At 37.8% G+C, this 23,016-nt stretch overlaps 2 protein-coding genes across 3 annotated transcripts in view; both read right to left on the minus strand.

Moving 5' to 3' along the window:
- LOC130411374 (rab GTPase-activating protein 1) overlaps positions 1–23,016 on the minus strand; it is a 78,138-nt gene that overhangs the window by 11,469 nt on the left and 43,653 nt on the right. For both annotated transcript variants that reach the window (XM_056735968.1, XM_056735967.1), the window contains 6 exons: positions 6,612–6,725; positions 5,592–5,666; positions 3,745–3,870; positions 3,155–3,298; positions 2,387–2,428; positions 1,918–2,046 (listed from right to left, as the gene is read on the minus strand). In XM_056735968.1, the coding sequence (XP_056591946.1) occupies positions 1,918–2,046; positions 2,387–2,428; positions 3,155–3,298; positions 3,745–3,870; positions 5,592–5,666; positions 6,612–6,725 (630 nt within the window). The remainder of the gene's footprint in view (positions 1–1,917; positions 2,047–2,386; positions 2,429–3,154; positions 3,299–3,744; positions 3,871–5,591; positions 5,667–6,611; positions 6,726–23,016) is intronic.
- LOC130411376 (probable G-protein coupled receptor 21) lies at positions 16,572–22,737 on the minus strand. Its single transcript, XM_056735969.1, has one exon. It carries the CDS (start codon positions 22,081–22,083, stop codon positions 21,055–21,057), a length of 1,029 nt encoding a protein of 342 aa, XP_056591947.1. The 5' UTR covers positions 22,084–22,737; the 3' UTR covers positions 16,572–21,054.

Consider the following 23,016-nt stretch of genomic DNA (forward strand, 5'->3'; position numbering starts at 1 on the left):
AATTCATCTAAATAAATACATAAACATTTACATAAATGTAATTTAGAAAATGATTCACACTCAAAACACAACAGTATGGAGGCAAATACTATGTATATATGAAGAGCTCTTTTCCAAATGCATTAAGTGCCAAATTTAAAAAAAAATGAGTTTGTCATCCATTTTGCTGTGTACTAAACCTATTCACTGCTCCATCAATGTTTCATGCCAAATCACTATATTTCCTTGTTTAAAATGTACTGCAAGATGCAGTTTCTTTCCAAAACGCTATAAATCCCGAACCTGTTTTTAGCCTAAATGCGATAAGTCCTCTCGACCAATCAGAATTCGCTCATTAGTGGTATTTGTATGTGTTACTTCTAAATTATTTGTTGTATGTGGTGGAGTATATTGAAACATGAAATTGAAAATATTTATTATTCTATTATTTAGTTGTTACTATTTATTTTATTTGGCTGCTATTTATTTCATGCATTTGCATTTATTTGATTTATATTAATTTGTAGTATTATATTAATTTGTAGTATATTAATTTGTTGTAATAATTAATATTATTATATTAATATGTAGTATCCCTGATGTCATATGTTTCATGTTCTCTTGTTTGTTTGTTTTTAAAAAGAAATAAACCAATTTAAAAAAAAAAAAAAAAAAAAAAAAATCGAATTTATAATCGACAATATTGTTGTTTCATTTAACAATCATTGTTTAACATGTACAGACTGAACCAACATACCATTTTAACGGGATAGATTGAATTTTAACAAAATGTATGGGTCTATGTAAAAAAATGTCATTTTCATGGATTTATAGCGTTTTGAAAAGAGCTCTTCATATATAATTAATGATTTACCATATGTGTAATATGTGTAGTATTATATGTGTAATATGTGTAGTATTAACACGATATCAATAAATATTGCTTTTACTACGTCAGTTATTGTCAATAGCAGTATAAAGTCCATCTTATCATTGGTGTTGTAGAGTGGAGAAGCTCTTCTGATCATGTTTGCTTTTAAACTAAAGTGTGTCTCTGAAACTCTGCTAGAGTTCAGATTTTTAGTTCAGATCATGTGCCCCTCATACCTAAATAGCACAGGAACCCACCCGAACTAGGTTACAGTGTTGTGATTGAATACTGCGAGTGAGGGAAAGAGAAAATAAAGATTTCTTTGTATTTGATGGAATGAAGCAAGACAGTCATGTATTGATGGCGATCATGTCCTGGTATGAAAACGCTGCAGACATACAGACAAGTAACAAAATGTATCTGAATCTGAAAGAGCTGACACCACAACAACAGACCAGCACAAAATGTTTACAAAGAAAATAAAGTAAGAAAAAACAGAAGTATCAGAATAGTACTGTTCTCATTTTACCAAAAATACTTCTAAGTCTTGACTGCCAGCCACATCTTTCAGACTTCCTATAATGACGTTAAGTCGTCTTTGGTACAAAAATCGTGCTTACATTATAAATGGATCATAGAGAACATTGTAAAATAAACATCAGTTTATGACACCTATAAATCAAGCTCTACAGCTCCACCAAAATACAGCCTGCATTCAGGTTCTTTTGTTATTTACTTCAACAGCCCCCTCTGCTGGTCACTTCAGACATAACACACTTCAATCAGAGATACAATGATGTCTCTGATTTAGACACTTTCTACATCCAAAACAACTTTAGTTTTTACACCGACACTAAAACAGAGGTTAAACTAATGGTTTAACTGTAAATGCACAATATCTGGGGTCATTTTGTTTTTTCAAATGTACTACCTAGTCTCAAAATATCTTTTACAGTGTTAAATATTGTAACGTGTAAGCTATTATGTTTAGGTTTACACATACTTCACATAAAATAATCCTGTTACATGCTTTAGAAAGGCCATCTTTGGGGTCTATAATTGCTTACCTTCAAACTACACGCTAGCTCCATGAGTTTCTTTGCGTTTTCCTCTGAGCGATAGCGCTTGGGTACAGGCACTCGAAAGAACTTCAACGCACCCTCAAAGTCCGTCTGTAACAGGTCATCTTTTGACGTCTGTTGGGACAGAGAGCTTAAAAATAGTTGCACTGCTCACTTATGACAAACCAATAATGACGATCACATAATAATTTTCTGATAAAAAGACACTTCATCTCATTCTAGGATGAAATGTCAGCAGCGCTTCACTAAGTGTGATCACACTGTGTAGTTGCAAACGATCGGATGGGTCGAATAAGTCAATCATCCTTTTATCAGCTGTAACCATGGCGATGACGAACAGGTGGTTTGCCAGTTCATTTTCAGAAAACAGTACAAGCTTGTGTGCTCATTACGGTGAAACCTTAGTGAAAACAACAAAAAGTGGCGAGTGCTGGCTTCACGAGCGCCGTCTCACCTTCAATAACGCAAGAGCAACGTTGAAGATTACACTGATGCCCTGAAAGAAAAGAAGAACAAGATTGTGAGGAAAATCTGGGTCACTACAACTATTGAAGCACATTTTCATGCTCCCATCTTAAATAACTGTGCGCCAATGTATTACACAATATTTATAACTAAGTTCTCTTACAATAAATTTGTTTAACACAACTACACAAATAAACATAGTGTTAAAGTTATATAATGGAGAATATGGCCGTGCGCTTATGATGAAAAAGTCAAAACATGTTAACTTGGGAATACTGTTGTGTTTTTATTGGTTTACCTGCATGTCAGTACCATGTTAGACTTGTTATGTCGTGTTAACAAAACATTTTATTGCATCTATAAAATAAATTGGTTTGACGAAATAACAAATGTTGGAAAAATATGAAAAGCAGCTTTAAGATAAACATACTCATATAGAGTAAAACGAAACTGAATCATTGACTGAAGAATAAATTTAGGTCTTGATTTCTGCTCATATCTAGAAATATTTTACATTTTATTACCCCCAACACAGGCATATTCATTTCAAGGTCACAAATAGGCTAAAATACACTACAAGACTTTTGCTCAGATTTTCAGTCTGGACTTTTCATTTAGTTTGTTTCTATCTGAATATCTGATCAGATTTTAAAAGTCTTGTAACATGTTCTAGCCATTACTTGAATGTTTAATTCATGACATTACATTCAGTTGGAAAAGTGATTTTTGTTTTAAGCAGGTAAGAATAAAACATTACCTCACACAGCAGTAGATCTATGATATGAAAAACCATGTAGAGAGGAAATTTGGCTGTGAAGAGCGTGAGGAACCATTGTGAGGCGTACATGTGTGCTTCCAAACCCAGGTTTAGAAAATGTGCATACAGGTCTGGAATGTATTCCTACAAAAAACATTTTTTTAACTGTCAATTTGTAGGTATTTATAATAAATAATAAATCAATGAGTTACAAATATATTATTTTCCTTTCTATTGCCATCAGTTGAAACATACAATGCAGGCTGGTGTCCTGTCTGCACGTATCTTTACGTATGTTTAAAAGCAACTGACAATTGACACAAAATCCAACCAAAAAGCTCAATTTATAAATTATTTTTGTTTTTTTAGCAAAGACAGCAATTTTAAATTAAAAAAAGAATTTAAACATTGGAAAGTTTCAGTTCTGGCTGTGCTAAATGTCCCGTAAACCTTATTGCTAAATAACACACTTTACTTTTGAATGCTCTCAAATTGTCTGGGTGTAACTTAATTCATGCAAATGATTAATTTCTCACAAAACTGCCTTGTGAAAACGCTGCATTAATAAAGCATCACAAACTGACACTGACCTGCATGAGTCTCTCCAGCTGAAAGAACTTGCAGTGCAGGTCTTCAAAGTTCTGTTTAAAGAGCTCCCTGAGACCATATTCAAACATGATCTTCACCAGCACGCTGAACGCCTGCTCCTCTGGCATCTGCACACAAAACATCACACAAGTAATGTAATATAAACATCAACCAATGAATTTCACATTATGACTTAAAGGGACAGTTCACCCCCCCCAAAAAAAAATTGAGTTGTTCCAAATCTGTATAAATGTCTTTGTTTGGTTGAACACAAAGAAAGATATTTGGACGAATGCTTTCAACCAAACAGACTCATAGTAGGAAAAATCACAATGATAGTCAAAAGTGTCCCAGAACTGTTTGCTGTCCTTACATTCTTCAAAATATCTTCTTTTGCGATCAACAGAACAAAAAAATATGTTAAGTATTTTTAACTTTGGTAGTCAATGGTGGCCAAGAACTGTTTGTTTATAAGCATTCTTCCAAATTTATTTCTCTGTGTTCATCAGAACAAATTATGTTCATTATACAAATTATAAGACATTATATATATTTGGAACTACAGATTTTGATGGTGAGTAAATGATGACAGAATTTTGATTTGAGGTGAACAATCACATGAATGATTTTATCACACAATATCCCAACACTTTAAGAACGAGATGTAATTCACATTATTTAGCAAACCATTTTGAAACAGGAACGCAGCTGACGGCGGGGAATCGCCACTAGATGGCACAACCTTTCATCTAAAAGGGTTAGATACAACACATTATCTTAAACCAAGCAGTCGAAGTGAATCTCTACTTCTTTTCCCCCAAAGCTCAAAATCGTAATGTTTTTTCTTATAAACCTACTGTTTTGCTTTAGGACACGTTGGGACCCTGAGTTCAGAAACAAAGTGAAAGACCACGCAGAATTTGACTTTAATCGTATTTAATATTTCCATACGTTTTATTCCAGTATCCATTTTCAAATAAATAAAAATATACGTATTTGTTTATTATATAGTTCACAAAATTTCAAAAAAAGATAATTTTACTTAAACTCCACAAACCCATGAATGGTAAATACAGAAACACTGAAAATAAATGTCAAGTGGTTTCTAAAGGGAGTATTTGTTTTTCTGTGTCTTTGGTATGTTATAGGTTGCCCATGCATGTATTAAAATTGCAAAAATGAAAGTGTCGGAAGAAAAGATGCCTTTTCCTCACCCAGTCCTGCCTGATACGCCTAGTGTAACCACACCCCCACAAATCTACGTCAGTTTGTGGTATGATTTGACTAAAACCGCCCAAATGTAAACGTAAGTAAAGGTGGGTGTACCTGTCTGTACAATTGCTTTGGAACCTGATGTTCCAAATATGGTAAAAAGCATTACATTTCCATCACACGTTTGCAGTATTCGACCAATCACTATGCACTTGTTAACTGGCCAATCATAGCACTCCTTGCTTTTCAGAGCCATGAGCTTTGTAAAAAAATTGCGTGTTTCAGAGAGGCGGAGCAAAGAGGAGATACATTTTTCGATTTCTTTTCGATTAATCGTGCAGCACTAGTATACACATTGCATTACATCTTAAACAAACCATTATATTTTTTAGCCATGTCATATAAACCATTTAAGTCATAAACACCATTAAAAATGTAAAATAGACAGAGACCTTTTGAGACCTCCTTCTTGCTGATGCCAATTAGCATTTGATTATTATTACACGTGTTCTCTGGGTATTGTGCCCATACGCCCTTGATGCTCTTGTCAATTTCTACCAGTTACACTACAAAGCACAGGAACATTACAGGTTGAAACCGCCGTACTTCAGAAGTCTTTGACCTTTGCAACACTCACGTGTAATAGCAGCACAGCGGCAAGGAAAGACTGTCCCTGACAGTAACCAATTTCTTCATCATAAACAGAATACGCCTGCAAGAAAATGGACAGTGTTACTGTGGCATTATGGGTAACGCTGTTATACATCTAGCAATAAACACTTTTAAGAAATGAAATAAAAAAGATTTATTCAGAAATAAAACATAATGCATCTAGCAGACACTTTTATCTATTCAAGTTACATTTGATCAGAATCTGTTTTCTTTGGCAGCCCGACACATAACATAATCTCTGGGAATTGAACAAGCAACACAACTACAGAATGATGTTGCAGTCGGTTTTCAGACGTAAGAACGGTGTCTTCTTTAAAAGAGCAAAAAGAACAGCAACATTGTTTGCATCCCACATAAGACGGAACTCATGGGAATTTCGGATGCACTATTCTATTCCGATTGACATAAAAAAGCTTTCAAAACTGTGTTAAAAATGTCCGCTCAGATTGTGACAAACACAAATTGGAGTTCAAATAAACTTTAGTGTGATGGTTAGAGGCCAGCACTGAGAGAACTGAATCACAGTGTGTGGTCGATATGAGAAATCCATAGTGCCGTATGAATGATGGCAGCGCTGAATTATTAAAAGATGGAAACACACACATCAATCTTCTTATCGAGCCCAACATTTCTGACTTTCACATCAAACCCACTGACCCTGTAATTTTAAGAAAGTTTGGGAGAAGGTGTTTGTGATTGGGAATGTCCATCATGAGTTTACTATTATATTGTTCTGTCAAGTGACCTCTCTGTAAAACAGTCTCTTTTAACTCCATATATATGTTTTGATAGAGCATCTTTATGCATTAAACATTTCATAAGATAGCAAAAAACCTACAAAATTAAAGTCAGTTTTATAAAGAGTCCAAACGTGCTCATTTAACCTCTCAGTTATGTATTGATATGCCAGTGCTGAAGATAAGAAATAAAAAAGGGAAGCATCTCTGCTTGTGTGCCAAAATTCCCGTACGGGACGTCTGCTTACCTTACAGATCTTATAGAGAGAGTCTTGGCCGTCACCTCCTGTGTCTTTAAAGTAGTCGTGTGCGGGAAACGTGCGGTTAATGTCGCGTGTGATGGCACTGTCTTGTGGAGATTCCTAAAACACAAAGAGAGAAATATTAACATTGTAGACTATACTACAGATAAATCAAAAATACAGTTAGTTGATATGTGAAGAAACAACAAAACATTTGTTTAAAAAAGTTGATTTTGTTCCCTTTATTTAACTTTGATAAAAATTGAATAGGTGACACACATGGAAACAAATGTAGAAGATACAGAATTCGCCAGGTCCAGATTTCTGCCAATGCATATAATATCAAACTACGCTTGACAGATAACACGTATAGAAAACACGTATAGCAATTGACTGCATTTCTCAAAATACATTGGTTTCAAATAATACAGTTGTGATATACTATGATAGAAATTAAATTGCCTAATAGAGTGCCACAGAGATGACTTATTTTGTAGGCCAAACCCGGAAGTTAGCGCTGCACACATCCTATGGACTTTTGGAAGATTGGAAAAAATAAAATAGATTATGAAACGTACACGTTCTGTCAATCAAGATAATCTTTACAGATGAACATAACACTTGTTATTTTAAGAACCTAAATGCAATCATCAGAAGTAAAAAGCTAACACGAGGCTATAAATACGCCACACTACGATTGCTCGACATCAACCTCACCACCACCAAGCCTCCGGTAACTCTTTTAAACTTTATTAAAAATGCGTTTCCTGGTAAGTAATTACTCCGTGAATGAAAATACATTTCATTTAGGATTGAATTTTAGCGATTGCAATTCCGATTATGTGTATCGATTTCGATTTGCAGCCATTCCCAGTTTCGATTCCACAGTTGAAGCAAAACATTTAGACATATACCTGTATGTTCGCTTAGCCTGCTTATTGTCTTGTTTGGCGGTTTGTGTATATATACACGTAGAACCTATTATTATTCAGATTTATTACAATTTGTATTACCATAGTTGAACTACGTCATGGTTAAACTGTTATTACTATAATGAAACTATAGTTAAGTTGTGGTTCATGTGCTTTTTAATGCAAATACTATAGTTAAACTATGCTAACTGTAGTAAAAAAAATATTGTTAAATTTCATAAGATATTTTATGGGGATTGTTTTTTTGAAAATGTGCACACGTGAATTTTTATCTCAAGAATCTGATTCCTATTCCTTAAATTTCCGATCCGATTTCCAGCCTTTCGATTTTCGATTCCCAATCCTAATCTCATTTGTGAGATATATGCAAGATAACGTATAACGTCCCCGGCAAAGGAAGTAGTCGCATTTAGCAACTTGTCCGCAAACGCCGTTTTCAAGACACAATGAACTTTTAAAATCATAAGCGGCTTTAACTGGTGTGATTTGAAATATCTTGAGGTTTCGTTAACCACAGATCTCATTCAGGCAATTTATCAGAAACTTGTTAATAAACACATAGACATTGGGAGATGGAACCGGAAGTGCTAAAGCGATAACTCGCTTCCGGGTTCGCCTACAAAAACACGCCATCCCTGCGCTACTCAATACTTCAATACTTCATTTTACTTTAATACTTTGTTGGTTATTTCAGATGCTAAATATCAGATGTACTGGTTCTGCATTACCAAGCCATCTTACACTACTCAGCCATTTCGATTATCAACCAAAGTGAATAATCCTGTTAATGAACTAGTCGATATATAGTTTTGGTCAGCTATCCCATTAAATACAACTAAGTCTGCAAAATTAGTAGCCAAAGCAAATAACATTGGTGTCACCATTGCCAAGAAATTTCTCTTTTACAAGACACAGCATCCTACAAATACTTTAGTCATGTACATTTGTTTTTTAGTTGCAAACTTTAACGTAGCTTTGTTAGTCTCTGTCTATACTGTATATGCCTCCAGTATTTAGTGCTGCTGAAAGAACAAATAAGACAATTTTGACTGCCAGCCACTAGAAGGAGTTGCCAAAAAGCAAAACGCACAAATGGCCTCAAAACATACGCACTGGAACAAGCTGTTCACACTCCAAAGGGGTATGTGGATGAACCGTGGTGGACATGTTCTGTATGCGTGTATGCACAGGTTTGTTTTTAGCAGCGTCATAGTATGACAGTATGCAAAGACCCTATTAGGTAACATCATACATACACTTTACAAGACCTCAGAGCTCAGTCAGTGGTTCTCTGTTGTGTCGGTCCTTATAGAAGTTTTCTTTTGTGATAAGGATTGTATACCAGTGGAGCGGTTACTGACTGGGAGGCCGATTATTCCAGCTGTCTTTTCTAATGCCCACAGTGCTTGATCTACCAACACCTCCCTATGATCTACTTCCCTTCATGGACACAACACAGATGTTTTCAGTTGAAACACATCTCTTGGCAGCCACTTTTACATCAAGTTGCCTAAAAATAGAGCTGGGTTAATTTCAGTGAAAATCCCTGTTGGTCTCCCCCTACCTACAGCATGTTCCCTATATCATCGTCCCAGACCTTCCAACATAACATTTTCTCAAATCTTGTTTTTACATATTTCTGTCGATGTTCATGGTGAATGAACTGTTTTCAATATTTCGGTTAATCTGATTCAGACACAAATCTATAGTATGTATTATTTGTAAGACTTAAAGGGATATCTCACCGAAACATGAACATTTTTCATCAGTTATTCACCCTCATGTCGTTGTAAACCTGTATGGCTTTCTTTCTTCTGCAGAAACCAAAGAAGATAACCAAACCTCATTTGACCCCATTGACTTTCATTGTATGAATCCAAAACAAGTAAGACATTTCTCAAAATATCTTCTTTTGTGTTCTACAGAAGAAAGAGTCATATACGGGTTATGAGGGTGAATAAATGATCAATTCCTTATTGCATTTTTATTATCCCTGAAGTAGAAAAGGAAATAGAAGAGAGTAAGAAGATTTGCACACTGTTCGTTTTAACCACCGCACTTAAACGGCCAACGAGAGGCAAAAAACGCAGTAATTTCAAGAACATCATCACATGACTGAGACGTGGGGACCGGAGACAGAGAGATGAACAGAGAGATAGACAGAGCAGTGTACAAAACATCTTTTCACAACACTCCACAAGCACACAAACAAGGTTTTGAGAAGATTCTGAACTGTACCTGACCTGATAATATAAGTCACATTATTTATAATATCTTTTATTTTATTTTTGCAAATAAAATAAATATCATATATCATGAAGCAATTTAGCAGCATTTTAAATCCCATTTTATAAACTACTACTAATCTTCTAAACAACACCTATAGTTATATGCATTTACTGTACAGCCTTGTTTAGATTATACAACATCTATTTATAGATGCACTCATTTCAAAGCCCACGTAGAAAGCTTAAGGTCAAACCGCTGTCACATCCTTTCCCATTTAAATAATAATGCAATACATTACATCATGCCTGCGGGTGTCAGTCACAGCAGCACAGTAACTGCACTGCAGATGGACTCCTACCTCACTTCCTGCTACAGGGATTTAACACTTCCTGAACATGTCTCATGGTGTGAATGTGTCAGGTTCCTCCATCTGGAAGGGGCCTTGTGATATGCAACCACCTTGGGCAATCGTAAAGACGCTTCTAGTGAGAAGATGAAGTTCTAAACTATCCGTCATTATTAATGTCATCATAATCCACGGTCACTAATACGAGAGATGGGAGAATGTGAGTAATGGCCCATTACACTGTGTCTCACACACACAAACACACCGTCCTCAGAATGCTTGTAATTTTGAAAGTTGACAAATCCCTGACCCCATGCATTTTTATTTTTATATTTTGGCAGATACTTTCAGCTCTATTAAACACATTTTGCCTTGTTATAATACACACCAAAGCAAAATTCCTTAGAATTTTTATGGTGGATCAGTCCTGACCTGGGATAGGACTGGCTAGTGGGCGGAGTCTACATGACATCACTGAACCCAAAACACAAAAGAAGACATTTTGAAAAACGTTGGTAAAGCAAAGAACATTGGCCCCAATTGACTTCCATTAAACACAAAACTACTGTAATCTGTAATAAAATAAAATAAAAACAATGATGAGGCAGGATAGTCAAATGCAGCTGGGACGCAATGTGAAATGCATTTTACATGTTGTTCTGTAATATTAACATGTGAAACGCTCTTGTTAACTGAATGGAAGTCGCTATGCGGCACACTAAACAAATGGTAGCTGTGGTCTCCGAAGGTTTTTTCATGTCCCTCGGGTGTCTGAATGTTGGGTGGAGTTCGGTCTAAATTCGGGACACCATGTTTTATTCATCCGCTTTCAAGGACAAGACCACAATCTGCAAAAAGCACGATTAACGTCGGCTGTCACGCTGTCTTTGTTCAACTGAATACACACACTGACTTTCTTCATCCTAGTTTTTATTTTTCGCTCAGTTCCTATTTTTCTAGTTAATCTCTCTCGATCACCTCTCTGTAATTGGGATGTCAGGACATGCAGAGACCCATGCAGAGTATTGCTATTCACAAAAATTTCAGCCGACACCAGAATAAAACAATAACTTTAGCAAACATTACTCTGAATTCTTTTTTTGGTGTGGCACCCCAAGATTTGCTGTGGCCTCCCCTGCCCCCCCCCCCCCTATTTAAATGATCGCCACTGTGCAAACTATCACATAATTGAAAATGAGCTTAGCAGTATGAAAACTTGGTCTGACATATATGGATATGGACAAACAATATGTCAAATGAAAGAACAGAGTCTCAGCTTTTAAACAAAAGAAACCGTATTCTTCTATCTTCATTTGTTCGTTTTTTATGTGGTTATGTGATGTGGGTAGGTTTCTTCAAAAATGCATCATTTTGATTAAACAGCTGAGATAATTAAAAAAAATTGTCACAGATTCCGCCCAGATTACACTCATTAAAAACCGCTAAAACATATACGTTCTAGGTTCTGGGATCCTGTACTTTTACCAAAGGTGTGTAATAGCGCCACCCGCTGTACAACAGTACAAACACTGATTGCCGTAATGACTCGTCTTTGGCTGGCAAGCGTTTTTTTTAAATGACGAGAAAACTCGTCAATGGCGGTGAAAGAGTTAAGGTACGTGAAGACGTTACATTACACGTGTTGTTTTCTCATCAAAACATGTTCTAACGCAACTATCTTGGATAAATAAGGTAAAAATATTAATAGTTTTTACCCTCGTATCATAAGACGTTTATTTACCCCAGAGTCTCATTGGTTTAAAGAAAATGACACTTCCAAGCAGGGAAAAGCCAGTACATCTTTCAAAACTACTCTATAACTAAGTTATATTTGACCCTGGACAAAAATTAATTTTTCAAATTGAGATATTAACATCAGCTGAAACCAGAATAAATAAGCCTTCCATTGATATATAATTTGTTAATATCTGCCAATGCCATCAGCATTTTACATATTACATATTACAAAAATAAAGTTTTGATATATTTATGGAAGGACATTTACAAAATATTTTCACGGAACATAATCTTTACTTAATATCCAAATGGTTATTGGCATAAAAGAAAAATAAATTGATAATTTTGACCCATACAAAAAAAATCCTGTGATACTTATAACTGGTTTTGTGAACCAAGGTCACATGTACACCTAGGATGGCATGAGGTTGAAAAAAAACAACGGATTAAAAAACATTTTTGTATGAGCCATTCCTTTAACCAAGCCATTTGACCATTTTCAACCTCAAACTCAGACATCTTTCTCTGTACATAAATGTGTTTCCAATAATGTTTTCCAGTCGCTCAACCGCTCTCAACGGTCATGAGAATGGATCCGCTTGAATGAACTAAAAATCTAACCTATAAATGTGTATGTAAGTAATGTGAGAGAGACCCAACACAAGACCAGATGAAAAAGTGACCTCTAGTCATAATCGTCTGCTCTTTTCCTTCTATTCACACCCCTCACGTGTAATACCAGTCAAGTACCACCTGCAAGTAATGGCCAATAAAGCAAAAAAAAATTACCTAGAGAAAAGTGTCTAGCAAAAAAACAACAGGCCAATACGCGCAATACAGCTCTCCCACAAACTTGTGGTAATAACAGATTCCAGCCTTAGAAAGCATACCCCCTTTTCAAAGATTAATTACCCTCTTTTTCTATAATTGATGCTCTGTTTATGTGGAAGAGAGAAGTCACTAAATAATGTATCCGCAGCCAGCAGCTCAGCTGACATCCTCACCAGCTACACAGACTCAGCGCGAACTCTGAGCAGACTGACCCACTGTACAAGCAAAGCCTTGGGCCGGCAAGCTGAGAAGAGGATGGAAATGGTCTGAGGAGAAACTAGGACAGTTTCAGATAAAAATAGGTCAGTTTGAGGCCGGACCGTACTGTAATCGGAACAGTTTGACTACAAAGACGGTGCTCGACCTGAAGCATGTCTCTGAAGTTCAAGTCGTTGTGTTTGAGACGGCAAGGGGGTGGTTTTGGCTCAGGGACACCCGGTCTTCACATGATGTCAGAATTATCCGACTTTGCTCTTCTGAAGTAATTATGAGGGTGTCAGGTTTGAGTTTCTCTGTGGTTGCTGCTGTCCTTCTGAAACCTGGTATCTCCATAATTTTGTCATTATTATTCTTATCATAAAATATTATAAGTAGTCACCCTTGTTGGGTTGAGCAAATATCTAAGCAATATAAAGTATTAAAAAATGCTTGTCAACTTTGACAACACAGTATTTAATCGTTTAAAAAGGACAGTTCTTCCATTTCCTGAAAAACAGAGAATTTGGACATACAAGATTTCAAAAGGACACCAACGATTAGAGGACAAAAGCAATATGTTGCACACTATTTGCTCTTTATGCCCCCTCAGGGAAGTTTAACAATCAAAATATGTGACCCTGGACAACAAAACCGGTCATAAGGGTTCAATTTTCGAAATATGGATTCAAACGTCACGGATAAATGAGCTTTCCATTAATGTATGGTTTGTTAGGATAGCATTTTAGCCGAGATACAAGATCTGGTGGGGTCAATTTTTCTGGGAAACATTGAGAAAATCGTCTTTAAAGAGGCGCTGTGGCAGCCTGTTGCCAAGAAGAAACAGGTTTAGCTTAATGGTCTCTTTTGGCATCCTGCTGTAATGATGTTTTGGAGAGTAGATGAACTGAAAGCTGAAATTCTAAGCTTTACATAGATACCCAAGTCGAGTGGGTAATTCCCAAAGTGCAGGCAAGTTTTTAAGCTGTTTCCGGCCATTTTTATTCACCTTTTTTTGCACCTTTTTTTTCAAACATTTTGTTTTGATATAGTTACGGTAGTAAATGTACAAAATATCTTCATGTAACATGATCTTTACTTAATATCCTAATGAGTTTTGGCATAAAAGAAAAATCCATTTCAATTCAATTGACCTATACAATGTATTGTTGGCTATTGCTTCAAATATACCCGTGCGACTTGTGACTGGTTTTGTGGTCCACGGTCACCTATTAGATTTATGATACAAAATGGACAAAACACTAAACTTCAAAGGCATTCACCGGACACATTTTTGGCAAAAAAATGAACGGTAATGTATCAGAGAATATGGATTTACAAACCATTATTAATAAACTCCTAATTTGGTGCTTATTAACAGTTAGTAAGGTAGTTGTTAGGCTTGGGTAGGATTAGGGATGTAGAGTATGGTCATGCAGAATATGTGCTCATAAGTACTAATAAACAGCCAATATGCTAATAAAATTCATGCTAACTAGTTAATAGTGAGAATTGGTCCCAATACTAAAGTTTGACCACAAAAAGCACGCAGAAAATAAAGCATACATTGAGTACAAGTTTTTTGTTATTAATATTTCTCAGTCCTCAATAAGCTTTTGTTTGACCGAGACGTTAAGAGTTAACAAGTTTGGAAAGATTAATGTAAAAACTAACAATACACTAACAAAAACATACCCTTTATATACTGTATACCTTCTATGTAAACTTTGTCCAATGCAGTCACTATTGGAGTACGCAGACTAAAGTCATCAACTATTTTGATGGAAGCCAGACATACCCTGACAAAACATAGATGGAAAGAAGGTCTCGATTATATGCCAACATAAATTCTGAGCGAAATGTCTGATAAATGACACAGATTGCACTACTTAAGTTGTACATGTGACGCGCCAAAACATAAGCATATTTTGAGCAGGAACCTAACATTTCCAGGGGCATGAACATTTCCATTAAACCCCACAAAAGGAAGCCACGAATTAAAGAAAAGCAAGAAGGGAAAGAATGGCAGGAAGAGATGAATAACAAACAAACAAAAAATTAATGGATGAAGCCAAAAAAAAACTTTTTCTTCCTAAAGTTTCCCCAGAAATCACTCGCTCATCGTATGGTCCGTAACAGGAGCAGGAAGTCCAAGCAGGTTTAGGGTTTGCTCATAGGAAACGTGTCTTAAAGTGTCCGTGTCTTAAATAAGAAACAACAATCATGTTCGGGCAGCATTGTTGATAATCATTCTGGGCCATGAAAAGAGCAAGGTGATGTAAGAGAACAAAAAAAATCTGTGTGAACAGAGCACAAAACAAGTTGTGCTTTTTTAACTGTACTGGTGATATTATTTGTATGGGGCTTCCGCAGGAAGTACTTTTTTCCTGACCATTGTTTACAGCGGTTCATTCTCATCGGCAACAATGGTCGAAAATGGCATTTTGTTTTTAGGGGGGAAGCTGATTAAAAAATGTGTAGCGAGCTTGATGAAAGGTGAGAGGAGGAGATTGAGTTGGCGGGTTGATTTTTGGTCACTCCCTCAATAAAGGGCAGGGAGGGTCCACTTCCTGTTCCCTGCAACACATCACTCACTGGGCACATGACGGGGGCCGTCAGAGTAAATCAGTGCTCTCTCGGGTTTGTTAGATTATGGGTAATACTTCAGGACCCAGCTCTAACAAAAATTGAATAAGACCAACAAAAATGTCATTCAAATAAACCTGAAGGGATATTTCGCCCAAAAATGAAAATTCTGTCATCATTGACTTACACTCATGTTGTTCCAAACCTGTATACATTTCTGTTTCGTTAAACACAAAGATATTTGAAAGAATGTTATCAACTGAGATTTCTGGGGCACCATTGACTACCATATTACAATTTTTTTGTTGTTGAACACAAAATTTGATATTGTGAAGAATTTAGGAAAACAAACAGTGCCCAGAGGGCACCTTTGACTACCATTTAAATTTTTGGTAGTCAATATTACCATTTGGTATTTCTATGGTTGTCAATGGTGCCCTAGAAGTCTCAGTTGCTAACATTCTTCTAAATATCTTTCTTTGTGTTTCACAGAACGAAGACATTTATACAGGTTTGGAACAACTTGAGGTTAAGTTGTTCATGACAGAATTTTCCTTTTTGGCTGAACTATCCCTTTTAATGTAACTAAATGGCCGTGATTGTGTCATCTTGTGCAGCATTTTAGCTTTCATTGTGGTCACAAAAGTTTTTGGTCATTCCTGGTTTTACATAAATTAAACCTTTTAAAATGTAGTAAAAAGTAATTAAACTTGATGATTTGTTAACATGTTTCTCTAAAAACCTCTAAAAATTAATTCTGTAATGATTTAAGCAAAATTAAAGACATCTTAGGCTGTTTTTAAGACAGATAAATTAAGTGTCAAATAAATTTTGGTAAATTGTGCCAAAGGTTTATTAAATAATCTCTTATGACATGCATTAAGTTGTGAATCATTTCTTAAATACAAGTTACGTCACTGCTCGAATTCTATATCACATACAACCGCAATGCATTACTTTTGTGGTTAACGTGTGTGAGAGCATGTGATGAACAAGTGCTTGTTCAATTATCGACCAATGACCGTCTGTGCAAAGGAGATTATTAATTATTAATCTGTCATAGGCTGGCACCAACATGTTTCTTTATACAATAACACACAATAAAAGAGACATTGAGATCACATTTATTTCCTCAGTGCAGATATACCAGAATATAAATATGTTATTTATGACAATTATTTTCTAAAACATGACATCTTTACAAAATGTGCGGTACACTACACCAGTACCTCAGCTACAACCATACAACACACCAGATTGTTAATTTGCAACAAAAAAGGAGCAGAATCTTCTTTCAGCCCAGCAACTTCCGTCCAAAACAGTGTTAATCATCAACACCAAGCAGTGTTTTCATACCCTTGTGAGAAACGTTCACTTAGGATAAGAAGAGGAAGCGAAATACAATTCAGGACACTTAAGTTAAAGGATTGAAGGCCAAAAAAAAAATTCTCTCCAGTTAATCAAATACAAATCATTTCCACTTACAAGGCCAAGATCATAAGAAAGTCATTAAAGAGCCGGGCGAGTTAACCGATTGCTAGAACATGCATGAATAAATTCAACATAGATGCCTGTTACAATCAAGAGCTGTGTGTTTGTGTGCACAGAGGGGTGTGAGTTCAGTCGAAAGCAAACACACACTGTTTCAGCTCAGCCCTCCATTTTCTGCGATGGCAGTGGACCGCTTGGGTCCGGCATCCTAATATGGCACAGCAGAGAGCAACATCATCATGGGAGATTGATTCTCTTGAGAGCAATAGGCCTTGACCTTGACATCAAGAACATAACCAGTTTCCCACAGGAAAGAAAAAAAACGCCTTGGCATCATAGAGAGAACAAAAAACATACAAAAAGCTCTCTGGCATCAGAGTTCTACGAATCAAATAACATTCAAAACCTTTACCCTCCTTTTAGCCATGACACAAGTACCATCCATTATGACGTGAAACATGCAATGCTGACACTCCTTTGAGTCTCATAATCCATATCCATTCCAAAAAAAACAACACAATAGAATCTGTATTAATAAAAATCATTACAAATCCACTTGCTACATCCTTTAAACGCATATGCAAGATACATTATCTACAGAATATGACAATGCACTGATAAGCATGCCGCAAGAAACTGTTTTTTGCAATTTAAGCAGAAAATCCAACAACAGTCGCAATATGTTATAGAACGCACATAATATTTTATGGAAAGCACAAAATAAAATGTATGTCATTTATTCACCCTCATGTCGTTCAAGACCTGTATATGACCAAAGTCCGTTTACGGAAGTCGTTCCAATGGGCGGCCATCTATTTACGTCATAGCAAGTCCACAGTCCTATCTACTTGAATGGTATAAGGCAGATATTTCACAATTAAAAAGCATTTTTCCGATCACGATCAATAATTAGTCATTATCGATTGACGATTGGGTCATTTTACTGGAAGGTGGGACTTCCTTCACTAGAACGGCCATATTGAGCGTTGAATTCCGCACCATTCAATATAACGTCAATGGCGCATCTAGTTAATATCAATATCTTTGATACGACTCTTTCTTCTGTGGAACACAAAACAAGGTGAGTCTGTGGGTTGTGTTCATACAATTGAAGTCAATGGGGGACAATGTTCTGCTGTGTTCTACAAAAGAAAGAAGGTGAAACAGGTTTGACAATGACAAATGGGTGAATAAATGATAAAAGAATATTGTTTTTGGGTCAACGATCTCTTTAAGAGGTCAAATGGGAATGAAATTAGAATAACAGTCTTGTAAAATTCCACCATTTGAAACTTTGTAATATATGAACTTCTGTTATATACATCATTACGTAGAGATTAAGATTTAATCATTAATAATAATTATTTGTATTTTTTTGCATCTTTAGTGGCAGTGCTTCAATAGCATGCTGACAGTTGTGTGCTTTAGCTATCAGACATTTCGCATATAAAAACCTTTTGAATTGTGTAAATTCATCCAATTTTAAACCACCCACAGTCACACACCCAGACAAAAGGGGTTATTTTTGTCATGATTTTTTTTCAAACTTTGACCCCTGCATTCGGTTCAATTCTGTTGTGCTCCATCACTGTTGTTGAACAAAAAAACATGTCCGATTGGGGTCAGGTGAACCCAAAACCAGACTAGCCCTTCAATCTACAGACTATTTGGAAATAAATTGTTTTTAACATCTCTAGTACACCATTTTGGAAACAGCCATTAAAGCATGGCCATCCAAATCTTGGGCATTTATTCTGAATATTTTTGATGAGTAAAGCAAATGAGAAGATCCTCTATGCTTCAAGTAGTCCAGAGCGGCGTCAGAATGGATGAACTGAGCTAACCGTGAAACACAAAATCTTTCAGCTCGAGTTTAAAAACAGTGCAGGGCCAGAGGCCGTCAGATCAAGATCTACATTACAGCACACAGCTTGGACACTTAGAGAACATAAAAGCCCTTTTTTCTATCGTGTGCGATATGTTTTCTCTCTAATCAATGGTAGTATTGCACAGCGCCCTGTCACGACACAACAGCTAAGAAGCGGTTTTGACTATCATCACGTAACTTATCAAAGGCTCAACACTTCATAAAAGACACAGACAAGCCTATGGGCAATTCAGTCATTAGCATAAAAATAGATAATTTTTACAGTAAATGGAGTGATGAAATTAGGTCCTTTCTCTCATGGTGTCTTACAAAACTCTTCTATTTTGGGATACAACACACAACCCTCGCCAATGTTCATTTGAAGGGACGTTAAAGGTCGTCCCCATGAATATAATTACATGAAATACAATGAAATCTATCTGAATTTTCAAAACAAGTATTTTGATGGTGTGGTTCCGGTATAGGTTTAAAAATAAAAAGAATGATTAAAAACATAAATATTGTTACTTTGGTCAGCTATAAGAACAAAGCTATCTGTGCATAAGAACCGATATTTAACAGTACCGTCCAAAAATGTAATTCATAATCACAGTCAAAGAATGAAAAAGAGCATAATTTGCCCTCTATTTTCTTGGCACCTCAACACGTGCGTTATACACAGAATGTCTTTTTTTAAGTGTTATAGACATAAATACCACAGCGCAATAAGAGTCTTTTTTGCTAAGCTGTCTTTAAAAACTATGTACATGCAAGAAACGTTGACCTCTCCGACAGTAGTTTTCACCCTGGCGCATGAATCGTCCAAATCCACCTTGAGAACCGTTCCAAGCAACTTTGAACCCTGCAGAGCTGAGCATCTTAAGGGTCTGTTGACAGCTGTCATCATGTGGATTGCGTGGTGTGCTGATCTACATAATGTGACATTTTAAGTGAGATTCTCTTAATGCGTTTGCACAGATGTTACCCAATCCTCTAAAACTCCCTACAACCCATGCGAGTAAACTAAGCACGGGCAGATATTTCTACAGGACGGACATTTCAGGGCAGAGGTCATGTCAAAAAGTCACTTCATCCAGTAGGCATAAGAATCATACTGAGATCCAAGACAAATCCCCCACAATCCTCAAAGGACTTTTTATCTTTTAGCAAGAAAGTTCATCTCCAGCCCATTCAAGGCTTGATAAGACGTCAGGCAGAATGGGGCATCTGTTGGCTGTTGTTTTAACGTGGTTTTTAAGAATGATCTCCTCTGACCAGCGTCATGGTTATGTAATCCCTCCATGGCATTAAACAAGCAGAAAACGGGAAGGCCATGTCATTGCGACATCGCTGAAGGGTAGAATTCAGTTCTTTGGGAAAAGAGCTTTTAAGAAATGCTAATTCGGATGGGTGAAGGTCAAGACTCATAGCTGGCCCCGAGACAAAAATCACTGCTGATCTAACAAACACATTCCTCCACTGGGAGCAGGGATTTGATCAGATAATCCTCAGAAATTGCGTGTAAAGAAATTTGGGTGTATTATAAAAAAAGAGTCATTTAAAGAGTCTGAATCCAGGTCGAAAGCTGGGATTCATATGCAGTGTATGGAAGATTTTTAACATTTTGCAAATAATATTCACGGTTCTAGTCTAGCAGGACTCATTCTTTGTACCTGCATTTAAATAGCTGGGAGGGAAAACACAAGCTATTCATTCCCCCTGTGCTGACCACGTAGGCATAACTAAAAGTCAACAGTGCACAAAGGCCGATAAAATCACACCACAGAATCTACAGATCAGATACGTTAAACTGGAAAGTCATGAGCTCAACTTTATCCAGTCTCTAAAACAGCACTGTGGCCTAAATGTAACTTCTTTTCAACATAATTTACTTTATTGTAATCTGCAAATGTTTTAAAACACAATTATGTCTCATGGAATGAGATCCTTTCACATCACATATCCTATCATCAACGCAACTCCTGACAGCTCTGGAACAATAATAGCAGCCCACTTTAACATAACTGTCCACTTTTTTCTCCAGTTACCCAGGCCAGCGGTCGGCTTCTCCCTCGAATGTTATCCTACAACATACAGGCAAACCAAACTCGTGGTCTTGCCCCTTTCAAAACGCCCTGACAAACCGGGACGGTATACGGATGCAGATACAAATCTTCAGTATCCGTTTAAACTTGACAAAACACTTGCCATCACTTCTCTTGCCAACAGAAAGAACTACACATGGCAGGCAGGGCGCTGAAGGCCCTGTGGATCTCCCAGGGGCTTCTTGGTGTCCCTACGTTGCAGGCAAAGAAGACAGAGGCGCTTGAGGCCCTTGCGGAAGGCGCTGTTGGACAGGCTGTAGATGAGGCAGTTGCAAAAACTGTTGCTGATGGCCAGCCATGTGGTCAGAAAAGATGCAACGGCATTGTGGTATATCCCAGCGCTCTCCAACAAAAAGTAGATGATGTAGGGTAGCCAAAGCAGATAGAACACACTGGTGATGCGGAAGAGTACGGTAGCGTAGCGTTTGTCCGTACATGCTTGCTCACCCGGCTCAGGCTCCTGCGGGCCGAAGCGTGCTCTCCGCTCACTAATTTGCCGAGTATGCTGCCGACAGATCCGGAAGATGTGAGCGTAGGTGAAGCAAACGGTAAAAGCAGCCGGTGCGTAGAGGGCTGCGACAATAAAGGCGGTAAAGAGGGGCTGAGTGTCCCAGGAGGAACACCACCTGAAGACATCGCCGTGGTATCCCGGCTTGCCCCAACCAAAAAAAGTAGGCAAAAAGATGAGCGCGGAGTATAGCCAAATGAGGGCAATGCAGGTGCGAAGTCGGCAAGGCGTGACCAGAGCTGCGTAGGAAAGAGGCCGGGTGATGGCAACATAACGGTCGACACTGATGCATGCCAGTGAGGTCATGGAGACGCTCTTCAAAACGCAGACCATGTAGCTAAAGACCATGCAGGTGAGTTCCTCGTTCAAACCCTCCAGGTGGTACAGGAGAGACAGTGAAGGGATGAGACAGCTGACCCCGACCAGAAAGTCTGCGTACGCCATCGTCTGTATGAAGGAGCTAGTGGTATGATGGCTGAGCAACGGAGCGCAATGGAATACAAACATAACCACCAAGTTCCCGGAGATGATGAGCACTGTCAAAAAGAGAATAACTGCTAATTCCAGCAGACAGGTGTTGAAGATATGGGAGTAGCCAATGTTCAGCAGGCAGAAGGGTTCTGTGGTTTGGTTCAGCTCAGTTCCGTTCATCTTGTTGAGGGTGCACAGTTAAGCTGATAGTTCCTTGGGGGCCGAGCTCAGCAAATGCTGGCCGCGGTAAGGCTGCCCTTGATAGACACGGGGAAGGCGTCCATGCCAGGTGCCTGGCATATCAGCAGCAACATGAGCCGCCGCTCTGCAGAAATCCTTTATATACACACGAGCGATGACAGAATCCTACGGAGAGTCTAACCGGTGGCAGAAGGTAGTGAGTCAAGCTTAAACTCCGGAGGAAACAGCAGCGGTACAGGACGTACACACACACCCTCCTCTATCAGTCCCGTCTTACCGGGACAAAGCACAGCTGAGCGGCCAGTTGCCGGCACAGGACGTCCACACAGAAAAGTAATGGGAAATCCTTCAGTAGTCCAGTCAATTATTCCTATACATCTCAAAAAGGACGAATTCCAGAGTCGGATATCTGTGCAGCAACTTCAGTCGTCGCTCGGACGAAAAGTGGGGAATCTCCTCAGCACGTGTCGGGCTCCCAGCTCCCTCACATTCGCAGGAAGTGTGCATGATCGAGGATGAAGGTACGGCCAGCGGTGATTGGCATTTCAAACAGAGAAGGGAGCTCTCCGGAGAGGAGCGGGCGTCTGGAATGTAAATGAGGGATAGAGTGGTGTGATGCAGAAAGCAGCCTCTCTCTCTCCCGTCTGTGGCACCGATACATCTGTGTTCCCTCCCTCCCTCTGCTGCAGCAGGAGCGCTGAAACTCCTCCCATCCTCCACTTGAGCCATTGAGCGAATGGAGAAGCACGAGTGGAGAGAGGCATCCCCTTGTAATTACAATCCATTGCGTTCAGTGTTTTACAGACTAAACAAAACACGTTATTCTCTCTAAATGCTAAAACCCATGTTGTTCTCTCTCACGCACTGGCCTTTATCCCTATCGCTATTCGAACACCACATTCCTCCCACGCA

The sequence above is a fragment of the Triplophysa dalaica genome, chromosome 22 (assembly GCF_015846415.1).
Source record: "Triplophysa dalaica isolate WHDGS20190420 chromosome 22, ASM1584641v1, whole genome shotgun sequence".
NCBI lineage: Eukaryota > Metazoa > Chordata > Actinopteri > Cypriniformes > Nemacheilidae > Triplophysa > Triplophysa dalaica.

Bases quoted from the DNA above. Each gene is read 5' to 3' on its own strand.
- LOC130411376 (XM_056735969.1), bottom strand. From the start codon at position 22,083: ATGAACGGAACTGAGCTGAACCAAACCACAGAACCCTTCTGCCTGCTG.